Raw genomic sequence first — 18,817 nt, 5'->3', positions numbered from 1 at the left:
TCTTGCGCGATTTTCTGGACTCGCTTTACGCCGTTTACTTGTTGCTTTCTTTGGTCGCTCTGTCTCTTTATATCCAGCCTATTTTCAATTAAAACCCTCTCTCCACGAACTTGAATTATGACAATTTCCTCCGGTTGACAAAGTTTAAACTCTGCCGGTATTGTTGTCTTACGAGTTGTTTAGAAATTGCAAAATACTGAGAATTACTGTTCAACTACATCCTGACCAGTTTGATTTCCCGCTCAAAAATGCGGGTGGCAAATTTCATCTGCTAGCTCACGTGAAGCCCTCGTGCAATGGCTAACCGTGTGCCTGCAGTACGCTACACTGCAGCTCGACGTTCGAGTATGCGCACTTTATTGTCTTCTGACGGTGTCTCTCGGCGCACACTAATGGGGTATCCAAGTTACGCACGCAATCGCGCCTGCGCATTACCTTCTCCCTCGCCCTTCCATTACGTAATGGCTAAGATAGTGCCCGTGGTACAGTTGGCCGCGCATGCTAAAAGTAGCACCTTATACGGTCGTACGGTCGTACGGTCGTACGGTCGTTGGATTGACCCTTCAACCCCTAAGAGGTACTAACATCAAATTTCTCCTCACAATGTCGCACTTGAGTTACACATCAAGGTGACGAGAATAAAAGAAATGATCACCAAGTGATAAAGCTCTCGATTATTAAATAAATTCTCCTTGTGAGCACCTTAGGAAATGTATATAGTGAATTTTGTAACCGTATTATGCTAAATTTCTACAATATGTCAATCATTCATCCCTTCTGGGAAAACAGGAAGTCTGAAGCGTATCTTCTGTTTCGAGGATAGGAGGTAGAGAAATTCAAAGATAAATTGAAAGGTATCCTACTACGTTTGATTTCTATCTTGATCGCACTGCAAACAGTTTCTACTTAAAAACGTATTTCTTTTGATTGTGGCCGGAATGTAACTGTGCTTTCAAGCTATTGCTGTTTATAGACAACTTATCTATACCGGATTTAAATGTACATAATAGCGTAATCCCAGTAGAAACACAAAAACATCGGCTATATAATCTCAATTATGTCTGATGGCTAATCAGCAGGATATTATGAAATTAGGAGATCCTCGCAGCTATGAACACTACTGAAACGAGTAGTTGTAAATAGGACCTGAAAAAAATTCCAGGCCCGTACGGGATTTGAACCCATGACCTCTGCGATACCGGTGCAGCGCTCTACCAATTGAGCTAACAAGCCAACTGGTCTTCAAAAGACTACAATTCATACCCAGTGTGTGGTCTACAGACTGCATTTTCCACTTAGTCTAGAGTTTATACGTAGCCGGAATGCACTTTACAGAAAAACTGCTAATCGATCATATTAAAGTCTCATTGCTGGGGCATTTTGTCGCAGATCAGCATTAAAACGGTTGGAATAGTTCGAGTTAAGTCATAAATTACGGTTTAGGCTTAAAGCACATGCGTGAGATTTAATATAGGCTTCAATGACTTTTGAATTTAAAAGCTGTGTAAACGCTATCGGAGGAATCAGATTTTTTACTTGCACTTTAAATGCTTTTAAACGTCTTACACATGTCAAATTTTTGTTGCATTTGACATTTCACACAAAAAAATGTGAAAACAGTATGGAGACTGTGACTATATTTTATTATCAGGAGCCGCTGAATACTCGAAAAAAATGTTCTAGTCCCTTTTTGATACCTAAATGACCTTAGGGAAAGAACTAACGGTGACTCAACCTGGAAAACTGACGGCAGATGGTCGTGGCGATCAGACACACATGCATACTCAAAAGGGCACACACTTCCGACAAACTAAAAACTGCAACTACTGAAAAATGAGATTAGATATTATTTTGGCACTTGTGCCATGAAAAAGCCGTTTGAACAGGCCATTATAGATCTTAGGTTTGCGTGCCGCTTCCTTTGTCGATTGCAAGTGTGAATAACTAATCTAACATTGGTTGTTCCAGTTCACCGATATCGTCTTCCCTGCTGGGCCTCGCTTCAGGAGCTCGTTCCAGACAACTCCGGATGAGTGTTCGATTTTTCATCATAGCAACTTGCTCGTCACGCGTGTCAGGTTCTGGTTTTTCCCGGCTGTAAATCTCACGGAAAAGAACTCCAAAACTGTACTCATTAACCTATGTTCGTGTACAAAAACTGAAAAAAAACCTCTTGTATAAGCCGCACCCCAAACTTTCAAACATGATTTTGGAAAAAAAAAACTCTTGTTAAAAAATAGTTGGTCGTTTGTTCGCATATGTTCACAGTAAAGTTGACGAAATCTAATGTTGTGTATATGCAGCGACATTAATAAGTTAATCAACACTAAAAATACCTTCTAAACGCTTCTCTTTAATCGATTTCCCTATGCCCTATGACTGGCAACAGTTGTGTTCAATATTGCTAAAGCCCACAGCTCAAATGAAACGGTGGAATTTGATCGCAAAATAAAGCGCAGGAGAATGATGCAAAACACTTGCTTGGTAGCCACGCAGTCATTTAATGAGGGAAGTCATTTGCCTCGCGAGTTTTCCTGAATAGCGTGGTATTTTCTCGCACGTTGAGGAGAAATCAGCGTTGAAGTGATCGGTCGCAGACGACATTGTGAGCAGCTGCGCGGAGGAATGGAGATTCCATGCCAGTTAGACTTTAAATGCTCAAACAAATGCCGATGAAATGCTTGAAAGAACTACTGGCGAGCAAGATTCGGGTTTAGAACCTGAAGGTGCAAACAAACGGCTCCTTTAGGAGCCACCACTTCTGCCAAATCTTTATTCACTGAAGGTTCCCAGTTCAATTTATGACCCCTACAAGCCAGTTTACTCCCTGTGGAAGCAATGGTCTGGTGTTTAAGCCACACCAGCAATTTTTGGCCCAAAACTTAAGCAACAATGTGCGCCTTATACACGAATCTTTATGATACCTTTTACCCCTCTGGTACAGTTGAGAGAAAAGGATAAAAAAATTAACAGTACGTACACTAAGTTCATTATCAGAGGTTGCAAAAAGGTTCAAGTTTGATATGAGTGTTCTTGCTAGTTTGAGATTTTTTATGTCGCATCTATTTCACCACGTAGGAATCGTGCCTCATTGCTGACCCATAGAGAGAGCTCAGTGTAGCCCTAGAGTGGGGCATTCCAAAGGGAGGAGATATAGGCTCTACTCCTCTCAGGAAGTTTAAGTTCACTTTTTGTTATTAACCTTGTTTCTGGCATGTTTTGCCACGAGTTCCCTTAAGACTATAGATTATACCTAAAGCACACGAGCGGTTACCCAGGAAAAGGGCTAAATCGCATTCAAAGATCAGATAATTTTCATTTCTTTTTTAAATAAACAAATTACGATATCTAAAAAATACCCCTTCAAAGCAGAGAAGTAGTTGCTAGTGGAGATGGAATAGTTTGCACCGAGCTATCGATCTCGGGAATGATAAAACAAGTTATATGAAAAACATGTGGAAATCCCTGGATCAACTAATAATTTGTTTAAGAAAATTCGAAAGGTTTTTGAGCTGCAACTTTTTTTTGGACGTCGAAACAATCTTTCACCATACATTTCTTTCTAGCGAGTTGCATTGTGTGACTCGTGGCGATCCCAAAAATCTCTGTGCAAACACAAGGATCCGATTACTGGTAACTCATTCATTAGACCTTTAACGACTGTGCCATATTAATCAAATATATAGCTTTCGCTTTTTTTCCCAGTAGACACAATATTCATTGTTTCGTGCTCCAGTACATAACTACCATGTTCACCACAGGCTCTTTACAATCGACCATTTCTAGATTCAATAATTCATGTATTTTACAGCGGCCGGGGGTGATCGAAAGCGAAACACAACAACAAGATGCATAAGCCGACACGCCGCTACCGCTTTTATCGCTTTTTGAAAAAGAACACTGAAACTAAGCTGAATGATGAAATGATATTGCTATTCCCCAGGCTGACTCAAACTGGTTGAGGTTTGACTTTTTATTTTAGAACTTTATAGCACCAACTGAAGAAAATGAACAAGTATGTGCAATGTAGGTATATAGGTAGCAGTGCTTTAAATAGGATTCATTCGAAATAGGATTTAAAAGGGTTAGTCCATTTATTGGGTGGCTCATTTGGGGGTCCATCGGACATGTCCATGGACCAGGGGCAAGTGTTTTGTCCATCGCCACATACAACTGGTGCCAGCGATGCGAGCCTTGACTTCAACCCGCAGCTAAGCTTTCCTCTTCATCAGGTTTTACAAACTTATCCACCTAAAATCATCCAAAGACGGTTGAGATGCACAAAAACCAAGGCTTAGGTAAGGATCGTACACCGAGAGAATGTATAGTTACACAGATCGATAGACAAGTATTTAGCTATTTAAATTACCAATCAATGCACAGAAACGTTTGCTAAATTATTATTACTACTCAGTTTGATCAGCTGATTGATAGGAAGTTAATCATCATACTGTTATCTATCATATTACTTTACTGTTTGACGTTTTTCTTCACCATGCCGTGACTGATACCCATTATATGGTTTGCAGACTGCACATTATACCTGGTCTACAGTTTATACTTTGAATACGCTTTTAAAAAAACTACCAATAAATCATCTCAAAGTCTCGTTATTTGGGTGTAATGGTCTGTATTCAGTCACAAACAGTCGTCGGGGCGCTAAAGATCATGCGTGAGATTTTAGAAAATAGGTTTAAAGAACTATTTTAAAACCATGTCAAACTTTGTAACTCCCACAAGTGATTAACATGAAACTTCTCTTTATGATATCCTCACATTATTCAGCAAACAGGTAATGAGAATACTCAAACTTATCAGGTAGAAGTTGTTATCTTGATCGAACATCAAATTGGTATAACTAATTTACAAGGAAATGTGTAGCAGCCTGAGAAGAGAATTAACATCGAGATCTTGGGAGTTATAAGGTTTATTATGCTTGAATCACGTTTGGCAACGAGCTAACGGTGACTCTAACTAAGAAACTAATGGAAGTTGGTCGTGGCGATCAGCCACCTACCTGAAATACTTCCGACAAACCGGCACTAATGAGAAATGGATAGAGATCCTTTGACCGAGGATCTCTAAATTCAAGGAGACAAAGCTAAGTGTGCATCTCTGTTTTCGATAGATTAGCGAGGACATCAAGTCACGGTTGACGCTCGACTTGTCGCTGATGCTTGTTGTAATTTGGAATGGTGAGCTATCTTATCTACCGAACACATTAACGCCTTCTATATTGCAAAAAGAAAAAGTCCTGCTAGCCCCTATCGATAACATCAACAACTTAGCCAAAATTTCCTGTTCGTAAGGATTGCAAAGCTATAAATGATAATCAGACTCCTTAATGTGGGCCAAAACAAGTGTTATCACGTTGTAAAAACGAAAATTCCCTAACTTAAGTTAACATGCGTATAGTTTGAGGAAGTTTTAAATGTCTTTCTTTGATCATCACCTAATGTCTTGAACACCTAGGCTATTCTTCTCGCCTAGCTTGCAAAGGATTTAGACTTTTTAACAGCTTAGTTTAATTCTGATGCCGGACTTATCATGTACCGAACACATTGCGTAACTAACAATTGCAGAACTGATAGTTACATGCGTTTTTTTTTTGTTTTGTTGTTGTTTTCTTTTTGAAAATAACCTGTTTCAAACTGAAGATAAATTCCTTAAATTCTTTGACTGACTCCATAATTGGATGGTCATGAAGAGGCAGCAACACGAAAATCGGAGCTGGTTCAACTTTGATTTAATTTAAGCTAATGAAACTTTCAGCATCCCAAAAGCAAGTCTTATACATTATAGCATATTCACACTGAGCCAAGAAAAAGCCAGTTTACACAGGCCATTTTAGATCAAAGGTTATTATGTTTCTTTTCAAAACAAATCTTACATTGGTAGTTCGAGTTCACCAACGATGTCTTCCATACTTGGTCTCATATCAGCATCTTGTTGCAGGCATCCCCGAATGAGAGCTCTAAGCACGCCGTTTGTCACCCTGGCAACTTGCTCGTCGCGCCTGTCAGGATCCGGTAGTTCTCGGATGCAAATCTCACAGAGGAGAACTCCAAAACTGTACACATCAACCTAAGCTCGAAAAGAGAATAACAATGAAAAGTTGACAATGCATGAACGTGCCAGCTAGTTTAAATTGCTATATTTTTATTTCTCGTTTCCTTTCCTTTCTTTTATTTTTTTGTTTTTGTTTTAGCAGTCTGCTTACGTCAGAGGAACGTTGCCTCATTTCTATGCAAGCATTTCACTCATTTTAGCCCAATGAAGGGAGAGAAATAGGTTCGACTTCTCTCAGCTGGTTCAAGTTAAGTTTTTCATGATCTGTCCGGCGGCATATTCCCTACAGACTGATATTGCATAAAACACCCGTCCAGTTTACCAAGGACAAAGGTTCAACTATAGTCAGAGATCAGAAGAGACTTTTTGTTCCGAGCTCTTCACAGATTGATTTTCAATCTTATCATGAATAAACTTCATAGCAATCACAATCAAACAATTGAGAAATAGAACTCCAGTATTCAAATTTCAGACATACCTTGACGGTTTGATGTTTAGTATGCGCTTCAGGTGCACTGTATATCATAGCACCTGGACCAACTGTCATAGTATGTTGCAAAACATTAGCCGTGCCATAATCTGACACTTTGCCTCGCCATTGGTCAGCTTGCCGCCACAGTAGCACATTGGCACTGCTGATGTCGCGGTGAATGATGGGGGATGGTTTCTGTGAATGGAGGTAGTTTAATGCTCGAGCCACATCCAGAGAAACGACAGACACTTCAAGTGAAGAAAGAGGCCGCTGTTCTAAAAGTGCTCGTAAACTAGATTCCATGAGCTCTGTTACAAACAAAGGACTTCCTTCATCGTTTGTTGCCCCAATGAACTGCAGCAAACAAGGATGGCGGCATCTGGCGGCAATGCTCATCTCTCGCTCAAACAATCTACGGTTGTGATCAGAAAGTATCAACTCGTGTATCTGTTTGACGGCGACAGCACAGCCACAGTATTTGCCTTCGATAACACTTCCCCAGCCTCCCTTTCCAAGGCATTTGTCCGTCAGCTGAATCTGATCGCGTGGAATAAGCCAATTAGGAGTCTGACGGCGTGAACGTTCATTTAGCGCCATTTGAGCTGCTGAAAGAGACCTCTTCCGTTCGTCTATTTCGAGCTGTTTGGCCCTCAGCAGTCTTTCCAAAGAAGTAAATTCTTCATTTTTTTCTTGTAGTTGCCCTCGGACATTTGTCAACTGATTTGTTATCTCATTAACTTGTCCATCTCTTTCTTGTAAATGCCTCCGGACATCTGTCAACTGATTTCTTATCTGCCTCAGTTGTCCATCTCTCTCTTGTAGTTGCCCTTCGACGTTTGTCAACTGCTGTGTCTTCTCTCTCAGTTGTTTATCTTTCTCTTTTAGTTGCCCTTGAGTATTTGTCAATTGCTGTGTCTTCCCCCTCAGTTCTTCATCTCTCTCTGTTAGTTGGCGATCTTTTCCTGATAGTTGTCCATCTCTCTCTTGTAGTTGCCTACGGACATTTATCAACTGCTGCATCATATCCCTCATTTCTCCATCTCTGTTTCTTGGTTGCTCTTGAACGTTTTCCAGCTGCTGTGTCAACTCTCTAAATATTCCTTAGATAATGAAAATAGAACAAGGCATTTTTCAGCTTGTCTCACAGAGCGTGGACCGAAAAGCCAAAAGCCAAAAGCCTCTCTGGGTAAAATTTGCCCCCGCAGGGTTTTTGGCCCCAGAGGGCCAAAAACCCGAGGAGGCACCTTAGGACTCCCCGTGTAATATAGAGGAAGACTGGAGAAGAGAGAATGTGGGTATTTTCGGTAGATCATAACCAGAAAAAATCTCGATTTGATCGCTTGCACGGCTGCAAGGTATCAACGTTTTTCCCGCAAATGGTCATGGGCTGCCAGTAAAAATACACGCGCGCGAGGACTTTTAGGATCGGCGTCTTTGACACGAGATTTGTCCTAGTATAGAGGAAGACTGGAGAAGAGAGAATGTAGGCCCTCTTAAGGTATAATTTTGTGTCTAATAACTATATAATAATAAATTATTCTTCAATGCTGTCTATTAATTGTTCTCCAATGCCACCTATAACATTCCAATGTTAAAACTCACCCAAGTCCCTACATTCTGCTTCTTCTTGATCGTGAAGAACAAACAAATCCTAAGTTAAACCACACAGCAAAAGAAAAAAAAAAAACCCCAAGCACTTCCCAAAACTACATTTTGTACACTTGTAGTATTTTGAGATCCAAAATTACTAACACCAAAGTACTGAGCCGCAATTTCGTAACAGCATAACAGAAAAATTACACAACTGTAAACAACAAGCCCAACTCAAAAAAAAAAAAAATAGAAAATGGTACTGTAGGGCGGGGGCAGCTCTAGTGAGAACTATAACTAGTATATTAAAAGACTTAGGAACTAAATCATTTTGGACTTCATTAAATTATAGTTTTTACATGATTTGCTTTAATTAAGTTCAACAGAATTAAAAGACCTATGCCATGCTTAAGTTGAAATAGGAACTTAAATACGCTTTTAATGGATACTTTTAAAATAACTTTTTACTTATTTATCTAAGGCCACTTTCATAATGAATAATTTCATAGATTTTTGGTTTGCCAATTCTCCAGTGTGTAACGTCACGTGATAGTTGTTATCCAATAGGATGCCAGATTTTACATGTGCTCGCGATCTTGTACTCGAGTCTTCAGTGAACCGACTTATGGATTAAAAGTATCGTTTGTTTATGTTTACAAGACCCGTTTGTTGCTGTACAAAGCCACAACGTTACACAGTGGACCCCCTGAAAACCACTGACGTCTCTACTCAAATATGTATGAATTCTTCTTGTTATTTTAAGGACTAGCTAACGGACTCTATTCATACAATTTAAACTATTGCTATATCAGGAGTATTCAGCTCTTTGACCCGTTACAGAACATGCTACGTGCGAGTTCAAACCATTGATTTCTCAGATGTTTGGACGTCATAAGGACCCATAAGTTTATCCTGCACACGAATTATGATTCATTTTAAACTAACTCCTATTGTGATGATTCTATTGTAGCAAGTTGCCCTAGAAATTTAAGCTTCAAGCAGTTTATAATCTTGATAATATCATATTATATTTTTGTTGTACATTCGGCAAATGTACAACAAATAGGACGGACCAAGATAGAACTGACCACTCAAGAGAGAGAGAATCAGGTGAAAAAAAAAAGCAAAGGTTCTGCCTTCAGATAACAACAGCCCAAATAGGATTGACTACCCAAGAGAGACAGAATCAGGTAAAAAAAGGAAAGGTTCTGTCTTCAGATAACAACAGCCCAAATAGGATTGAATACCTAAGAGAGACAGAATCAGGTGAAAAAAAAGGAAAGGTTCTGCCTACAGATAACAACAGCCCAAATAGGACTGACTACCCAAGAGAGACAGAATCAGGTGAAAAAAAAGGAAAGGTTCTGCCTTCAGATAACAACAGCCCAAATAGGACTGACTACCCAAGAGAGAGACAGAACCAGGTAAAAAAAAAAAAAAAGGAAAGGTTCTGCCTACAGATAACAACAGCCCAAACAGGACTGACTACCCAAGCGAGACAGAATCAGGTGAAAAAAAAGGAAAGGTTCTGCCGTCAGATAACAACAGCCCAAATAGGACTGACTACCCAAGAGAGACAGAATCAGGTGAAAAAAAGGAAAGGTTCTGCCTACAGATAACAACAGCCCAAATAGGACTGACTACCCAAGAGAGACAGAATCAGGTGAAAAAAAAAAGGAAAGGTTCTGCCTACAGATAACAACAGCCCAAATAGGACTGACTACCCAAGAGAGACAGAATCAGGTGAAAAAAAAAAGGAAAGGTTCTGCCTACAGATAACAACAGCCCAAATAGGACTGAATACCCAAGAGAGACAGAATCAGGTGAAAAAAAGGAAATGTTCTGCCTACAGATAACAACAGCCCAAATAGGACTGACAACCCAAGCGAGACAGAATCAGGTGAAAAAAAAGGAAAGGTTCTGCCTTCAGATAACAACAGCCCAAATAGGACTGACTACCCAAGAGAGACAGAATCAGGTGAAAAAAAGGAAAGGTTCTGCCTACAGATAACAACAGCCCAAATAGGACTGAATACCCAAGAGAGACAGAATCAGGTGAAAAAAAAGGAAAGGTTCTGCCTACAGATAACAACAGCCCAAATAGGACTGATTACCCAAGAGAGACAGAATCAGGTGAAAAAAAAGGAAAATATATAAACAAATATATAAACAAATATATAAACATTTTAACTCAGGCCTGATGGTTAACCCGCTGATGAAAAGAACAACCATGGGAACAGTTAAAGTTCATTGGCTGATTAATTTAATTCGGCTAATTAATTCAATTATCTTATGTAAACATTGGCGATGCGATCTATCAGTAGATCACTTTAGTGAAAGAGAAAACCATACTTTCCTGACCAAAAAAAAGTTGAGAAAGTCACTGCCACATATCTTTAGTTTTAAGAAGTCGAAAACTTGCAGTCCATGAAATACCTTCTGTGGTACATCGTTCCGGGTCAGAAAACTTAAGAGGTTTCTTATCAAAGATCATCGCGTTCAAATGCAAATATTTATTGAGCGACTGTGTGGCGAAGCTTGACATGAGAATGGAAAATGGGAGAATTTGGCTCGTGCAGGCAGAGAAAGATTTGAATCACAGCGTTAAAATTTGACGAATTTTGTAACCGGAAATGTGTACAACGCCCGAGGTATGCGTTTATTATTCGGCGGAGTTGGATGGTTACCATCATTCTGGGTTTATTCGTGACTTACGTTAGTCCACGCATTTCATCCGACGATTTTAGTATTTTCAATTTGTCACGGCATCAACTTGTTCCAAACTCTTAATCTCCTTAACTCTCCATGTTAAGTAAACAATGAAAAGCACACAACAGTCGTGTCGCCTCTTGTTATTCATAGAAAGATGAGAGAGGTTACCAGGCGTAACGAAACATAATCAACACAAGATCCTATGGAAATAGGAATCAAGTATTCTCACATTTCAATATGCCTTACCATGATAATGTAAGGAAAATATACAAAACGTTAAAAATCGCACCTTTCGTACCTTTCTGGTCTCGATGTTTATGGCACCTAGTCTTCCTTTCGCAGACAGGATGCATCGGGCATCGTCAGTCTCGCAGCAGTCCATAACTGTTTGACCGTTCTTGTCAACAAGCTTTGTATCTGCGCCTTGATGTAACAACAACTCCAGCATTTCTTTCAAACTTTCTACTTGTTCAGGTCCTGGTGCGAAAGTAACGGCTAAATGAAGAGGAGTGTTTCCTTGGGCATTAACGGAATTCACATCACACCCTGCATGTAAAATTAGCTTCATGGTCTCAACACAGGGAAGCTTGCATACACGTTGCAAAAAAGCGTCTTTACGAACAGGAGTCTTATGCCATACAGCCAAGTGCAAAAGTGTATTTCCATCACGGGTGCGAAGTTCTAAACACAGAAATCTTTGAAGAAGATCAATCATGTTGCCATTTTTCATTTCCGCGGAGACTTGAACTTTGGTGTACATCACCAAGAGATATAGAGCATTAAAAAGCAACGTCTCTTGCGCCTCATTTTTTTGCTCTTCTTCCAATTCTCCACTCTTCAACTTTTCAGACAGTTTCCTTTTTCCATCGATAAGTTTTTCAAAAATGTTCTCGATAGTTTGTGAACTCAAACTGTGACCACTCTGCACCATTTCTGCAATAACATCTGTAAAGCTTTCAAGATCCATTGTTATTTGAACATTACAATTCAAAGCTATCTCCATCGCTCGTGTCCACAAACCAATACAGAGTTCGTATTTCTTACAATCAGCAAGGACAGCTCCTCGGTAACGTATCGGGTACCGTAGTATTGTATTGTCAGTTCCCAAGATTCTCTCTCTAATCATGAGTCCCTCCATCTGGATAGCATGATCATCACCTTCTAAGAGAGAAAGTTCCTCAAGAGTTTGACTCTCTGTTCTATTTTGATAAGCCTCCACTGGTTCCATTTTCTTTTTGAGCAAAGGATATGACGGGTCCTCGTACCTCTCCTCCATTCCTTGCTTCATGAAACTAAACGCTTTTTTGATGTCATAAGCTTTAGATTCATTAGCAATGGTGGCTCCAAGAATCTCAAGGGCATCAATTCTTTCTTCCTTTGAACATTCTGGTCGGTTGATGAACCACTCCACCATTTCAATTTTACAATTATTACTGGCTTCAAGAAGTGGTGTTAAACGGTTAAGATTTTGTGTTTGTTTTGCTCCTAAAGCAAGCAACTCACAAGCTAATTGAACATGACCCTCTTTCGAAGCATCATGAAGACAAGAGCGTCCATGGTTGTCTTGTAGATTTATGTTTGCGCCGTGTTTGACAAGATAGGAAGCAACATCCAGGTGGCCCTTGTAACATGTTACCATCAGAGGAGTACTATTGAAATAATTGCGCGCATTTACGTCGGCCCCGTTCTCAACCAAACAGCGCACAATATCAAGGTGTCCTTCGAAGGCAGCAGCTCTCAACGGAGTCGAATTACTCGATGTTCTGCCGTCGACTTCGGCGTTTTGTTCGATCAAGAGTCTCACAACATCAAAATGACCTTTAGCAGCAGCGACCCACAAAGCTGTACAACCCTCTATAACTTCTCCGTCAATCTTAATCGTTCCACGGGCCTCGATGTTTGCTTCATAACGTAAAAGAACCTTCACAAAATCCAGTTTTCCATCACGAGCAGCGATGATGAGAGAAGTGGCAAGGTCGTCGCCATCTTTAATTTTTGTTTCCAGAGCGGCTTTTCTTGATTCGGCACTCAAATACCTTACCAAATCAAACAAATCAGAACTGTCGTCACGATCAGCTTGATAAGCTGTTGTTACTGCACCACGAATGGATGCTTTATTACCCATTTTAAATAACACAAATAGAAAACCTCTAGATTCTGCTACGCTCGACTTGAACTGTGTGAGCAAAACAACAAACGCATTGACAATTTTAAGGTCATAAATTTGCATAAGCAGGCTCATTGATTTCAGCTGTCACGGTAAATAAACAGTTCATTTTGCCGATGTTTGTTTCAGTTTATATGTTGTAGAAAATAATCACGAGTTGCTTTATCCCAAAAAAAGTTTCCGGAGGCAAGTCATGTTCATAAACCTTTTTATTTTCTGATTGAAGAAACACTCAGTTGCGTTACATTTGTCATTCGTGATGTGCAAGAGTTACACCTTGTTATCAAAATCTCTCCTTCGAAAACCAAACATTCTTCCTTTCCGAGACAGCGTGGAATGTGACTCGTATTTCTGCGGTTAGGGAGGGGAGGTCTTCAATCCCTAAGAGGGACTTACATCAAATTTCTCCTCACAATGTCGCACTTGATTTACACATCAAGGTGACGAGAATAAAAGAAATGATCACCAAGTGATAAAGCTCTTGATTATTAAATAAATTCTCCTTTTGAGCACCTTAGGAAATGTATTATGCTAAATTTCTACAATATGTCAATCATTCATCCCTTCTGGGAAAACAGGAAGTCTGAAGCGTATCTTCTGTTTCGAGGAGAGGAGGTAGAGAAATTCAAAGATAAATTGAAAGGTATCCTACTACGTTTGATTTCTATCTTGATCGCACTGCAAACAGTTTCTACTTAAAAACGTATTTCTTTTGATTGTGGCCGGAATGTAACTGTACTTTCAAGCTATTGCTGTTTATAGACAATTTATCTATACCGGATTTAAATGTACATAATAGCGTAACATATGATCTTAGCACTGAGGTTACCTGTAAATCACAGGTTAATCAGGTCTTTCTATGTTCTTTCTAACGACGTTCGAAACGGAAAGAATCAATCCCAGTAGAAACACAAAAACATCGGCTATATAATCTCAATTATGTCTGATGGCTAATCAGCAGGATATTAATTATCATTCCCTAATCTATCACATCATTGTGTGATTAGACATTTTTCTTCAAAAGACTACAATTCATACCCAGTGTGTGGTCTACAGACTGCATTTTCCACTCAGTCTAGAGTTTATACGTAGCCGGAATGCACTTGACAGAAAAACTGCTAATTGATCATATTAAAGTCTCATTGCTGGGGCATTTTGTCGCAGATCAGCATTAAAACGGTTGGAATAGTTCGAGTTAAGTCATAAATTACGGTTTAGGCTTAAAGCACATGCGTGAGATTTAATGTAGGCTTCAATGACTTGAATTTAAAAGCTCTGTAAACGCTATCGGAGGAATTAGATTTTTTTACTTGCACTTTAAATGCTTTTTAAACGTCTTACACATGTCAAATTTTTGTTGCATTTGACATTTCACACAAAAAAATGTGAAAACAGTATGGAGACTGTGACTATATTTTATTATTAGGAGCCGCTGAATACTCGAAAAAAAAAATCTAGTCCCTTTTTTATACCTAAATGACCTTAGGGAAAGAACTAACGGTGACTCAACCTAAAAAACTGACGGCAGATGGTCGTGGCGATCAGACACACATGTATACTCAAAAGGGCACACACTTCCGACAAACTAAAAACTGCAACTACTGAAAAATGAGATTAGATATTATTTTGGCACTTGTGCCATGAAAAAGCCGTTTAAACAGGCCATTATAGATCTTAGGTTTGCGTGCCGCTTCCTTTGTCGATTGCAAGTGTGAATAAAAGGGCAGATCATGTCAAAACTAATCTAACGTTGGTTGTTCCAGTTCACCGATATCGTCTTCCCTGCTGGGCCTCGCTTCAGGAGCTCGTTCCAGACATCTCCGGATGAAAGCTCACAGAGTTCGATTTTTCACCATGACAACCTGCTCGTCACGCGTATCAGGTTCTGGTTGTTCCCAGATTTAAATCTCACAGAAAAGAACTCCAAAACTGTACTCATCAACCTATGCTCGTGTATAAAAACTGAAAAAAAACTCGTGTATAAGCCGCATCCCCAACTTTCAAACATGATTTTGGAAAAAAAAAAAAACTCTTGTTAAAAAATAGTTGGTCTTTCGTTCGCATATGTTCACAGTAAAGTTGACGAAATCTAATGTTGTGTAAATGCAGCCACATTAATAAGTTAATCAACTCTGAAAATACCTTTTAAACGCTTCTCTTTAATCGATTTCGCTATTCCTTGTGACTGACGACAGTTGTGTTCAATATTGCTAAAGCCCACAGCTCAAATGAAACGATGGAATTTGATCGCAAATAAAGCGCAGGAGAATGATGCAAAACGCTTGCTTGGTAGCCACGCAGTCATTTAACGAGGGAAGTCATTTGCCTCGCGAGTTCTCCCGAATAGCGTGGTATTTTCTCGCACGTTGAGGAGAAATCAGCATTGAAGTGATCGGTCGCAGACGACATTGTGAGCAGCTGCGCGGAGGAATGGAGATTCCATGCCAGTTAGACTTTAACTGCTCAAACAAATTGCCAATGAAATGCTTGAAAGAACTTATGTCGCATCTATTTCACCACGTAGGAATCGTGCCTCATTGCTGACCCATAGAGAGAACTCAGAGTAGCCCTATAGTGGGGCATTCTAAAGGGAGGAGATATAGGCTCTACTCCTCTCAGGAAGTTTAAGTTCACTTTTTGTTATTAACCTTGTTTCTGGCATGTTTTGCTCAACTTCAATTACCGCTCTACAGAGAGGACAGCTGTTGTTGGTGTTTAGCCACCTGTCTAGCTCTTGTCTTTGGTAGAAGTTTTGGCAACATGGCAATCGCACTACCACGGGAAAACACAGTTCCATTTTCTCAAGGCAAATAAAACACTAGTCGAATGTTTTGCTAATTTCTGGAAGGCGGCCTACCAAACGTCTGCTTCGTCGAGGTTGAGCTTCTCCCATCGTGATCGTAGAAAAATCTATCGAGAATTTGTCTTTACTAAAAGTCTGTGAATGTGTATACTAACGGCTGAACTTGCCATTTTTATACTAATAAATATAAAGACTCCGGAGGTAGCGTTCAGAGACTTGTATAGCGCATGAGTAGCGATAAAATATCGAAATAATTTTCTTGCGCCAAAAGTCGGTTGACTCGAGGGTCTCGGAACAATAAACATAATTACATAAAGATTCCGTAAGTAGCGTTCTAAGACGTGTATTGCACATGAATAGCGCCGAATGGTTAAAGACATTGACAAAAGTTTCTTACACCAGAATCGGTTGCTTCGAGGGTCTTGGAACAATACATTTAAATAAAGATTCCGTAGGTAGCGTTCAAAGACTTGTACCATACAGGAGTACCGATGTTTTAAATCATTGACCTAATTTACTTGGACCAAAATCGGTTGATTCGTCATGGTACAATGAACACAATGCAGTACAAATTCCGTAGGTTAGACGTGTATTGCACATGAATAGCGCCGGATGGTCAAAAACATTGAAAAAAGTTTCTTACGCCAAAGTTGGTTCATTCGAAAAATAGGTCCGCAATGCGTACATTAGTGGCTTACGAAATTGAGCAGCTTTTTAGTGTCTGGTGTCTCATTGGGTTGCTATTAGAGAAGCTAATATCTGATTACCATTAGATAGTTTGCAATATTGATCCTGTTCATCAATAACACAAGATAACTAGCATACAAAAGTCCTGAAATGTTCGTTCTGAAGATGAGAGTTTTTGGCCAAACTTTGTTATGGAGGTCTCATTTTGACAACAAAGGTTGCACATGTAACCTGAGGATTTTGGGAACTCAAAAAACATCAGCATAATCTTCCGTAGCTCTCTATAGCAGACAAAAAAATGACAAATGATGGCAACCTTTTTTCTTTTTATTTTTTTGTCAACAGTATTTACACTAGTGATTAGTGCTATATCTCATTTGAAAGAGGATAAAATTAGCTTTTCAGAAAAAAATAAATTTTGCTTCCAAAAATCAATGGATTTTAAATCATGCTAAGAAAATGGTATACAATTTGCATAAATTATCGTACAACTTCTGACTTAGAAACAGCCTGGGCCTGAATGGATTGGAGTTACAAGGAAACATTTCGAAGATAAATATTCCTTATCTTATGGGCAAGACATCCAGAGACTCTGGCTGAAAAAGAACAAATACAGAATTAATTAGAATTGTTTTCCAAACTGTACCCCAAAACCATAAAAATTGACCCAGATTACTGAAAAATTTATTCCTCACCAAGTATTTACACAAGGGAAATAAGCTATACCTCACTTGAAACAGCAGTAAATAAGCTTTCCTGAAATGCATGTTTCCTCTCCAAGAAAAAGGAAACAACCTCACCGAATGCTTTCAAACTAATATTAATTAGCATAAAATATCATCAAAATTTGAACTGTCTAATTCGGATTCCTCACCACCAGAGATACCACCATGCTCACCTCCATCGTCAAAAATCATCTATAAAGCCTTAGCTACGCTGTATCTCTAGCGTTTCGCATCGGACGCCATTATCGCAGATTGAAATCGTACGCAAGTGATTTTCGGATCGGGCTCCCGAGGTCACGTTTGATAGTTCGGAGCTAAAACTCGCCATGTGATTGGCGTAGAATGTTTGCTTGCTACAGCCGGAATTTCAGAGCGATCGGTTGTAATCCGAGCATTTCCGAAAAGGTCAACGTCATCGTGCAATTTTGCACGTAGGTACGTAGGTAGGTAGATATGAGGTTGCAAATGGAAGAATCTAGGGAAAAAAATAGTGCATTACAAGATCCGAACACAAGCAATATTTTAATGAATTATATGTTAAGTACTCTGAAGTAACATTACATTAACGTTGCTAATAATTTTTAACCCAATAAGATTTACAGTTTGACCTGGAGGTTTTATTTAACAGAAAGTTCAATAGAGATAGAGTGTCACCAGGAACAGAAATCAGAGACATAACTTAAACACAGCAGAGTTCAATGTACAGGCAAGTGCATGATGGTATCATATTCTTTAAAACCACTAGAAGCTTTCAAGTTTTCTTATTATTGAAATTGTAATTTCATTTCAGTGAGTCTACCAAATTTAAGTTATGTGGAGAAATGAATAGGTGAACTTGATATCATCATGCAAATGGTCAACTTCGCATCATCATCCAAAGTGCTAATCTACCATACAAAAAAGTACAAAACAAACATGGTAAGCAACTGAACTTCATGTATCACTTGAGCACACAAAAGGACTTGTGAGACCTGCTTCACTCTCATTTGCCAGAACAAGATTGAACTTCTGGTACCAATCAAAATTCAGAATGACTGTGACAGTTTGGAACTGATCTGTTCAGTCTGTACTTTTAAGTGGTCTACAGATGTGATTAGAGCCCTGGGTCTCCAAGGATACCTGATGGTTATCTAATCCACATTAAGTAACTCTAATTTTTAACTATAAACGTAACAAATGTCAGTTCCATTGAGCTGTCTTCATAAAAACTCAACAAAGTCTAAGTTAAGTTAATTTAAGTGTACTTTGGTATTCTAAATAAGCACAAGTAAAGTTTTCACAAACAATAAATGATGAGCTCATAGAGTGTGTGCAGTTTAAAGTATTTGAAAAATTTACAAGTGCTTATCATATGAGAAATCATGTTATTAGTTATTCATATTGTATACATAAAAGATGCACATCCACAGGAAATCAACAAACTGATGGCAGATAAATTTGACAGTACATACTGACTTAATGAAGTGTGTGCCATCCAAATTTGTCCTTCAACCCAATTCTTACTCAGGAATGCAATTTTGTCAGTGTTTATCAATATACATTAAAGTATTCAAGCTTTTGTTTATCTTTATCAGCCACTGCATGTATCAATC

The 18,817-nt window shown here is 39.1% G+C and overlaps 1 protein-coding gene across 1 annotated transcript; it reads right to left on the bottom strand.

Annotated features, from left to right (window-relative positions):
- Positions 1-5,886: 5,886 nt before the first annotated feature.
- On the bottom strand, positions 5,887-13,338 carry LOC113672886 (uncharacterized). The gene is made up of 3 exons (XM_089193871.1): positions 11,090-13,338; positions 6,548-7,641; positions 5,887-6,084 (listed from the first exon to the last, which is right to left on the bottom strand). Exons 1-3 carry the CDS (start codon positions 13,083-13,085, stop codon positions 5,887-5,889), a joined length of 3,288 nt encoding a protein of 1,095 aa, XP_089049997.1. The 5' UTR covers positions 13,086-13,338.
- Between the last annotated feature and the right edge of the window lie 5,479 nt (positions 13,339-18,817).

This window comes from Pocillopora damicornis, chromosome 14 (assembly GCF_964200805.1).
Source record: "Pocillopora damicornis chromosome 14, jaPocDami1.2, whole genome shotgun sequence".
Classification (NCBI taxonomy): Eukaryota; Metazoa; Cnidaria; class Anthozoa; order Scleractinia; family Pocilloporidae; genus Pocillopora; species Pocillopora damicornis.
This window is presented reverse-complemented; position numbering and strand designations above follow the sequence as displayed.

Bases quoted from the DNA above. Each gene is read 5' to 3' on its own strand.
- LOC113672886 (XM_089193871.1), bottom strand. From the start codon at position 13,085: ATGAGCCTGCTTATGCAAATTTATGACCTTAAAATTGTCAATGCGTTT. The intron at 7,642-11,089 runs GTAAGGCATATT...TCATTATCTAAG, and splicing joins ATTTTCCTTACATTATCATG to GAATATTTAGAGAGTTGACA. The intron at 6,085-6,547 runs GTATGTCTGAAA...TTTCGAGCTTAG, and splicing joins CTAAACATCAAACCGTCAAG to GTTGATGTGTACAGTTTTGG.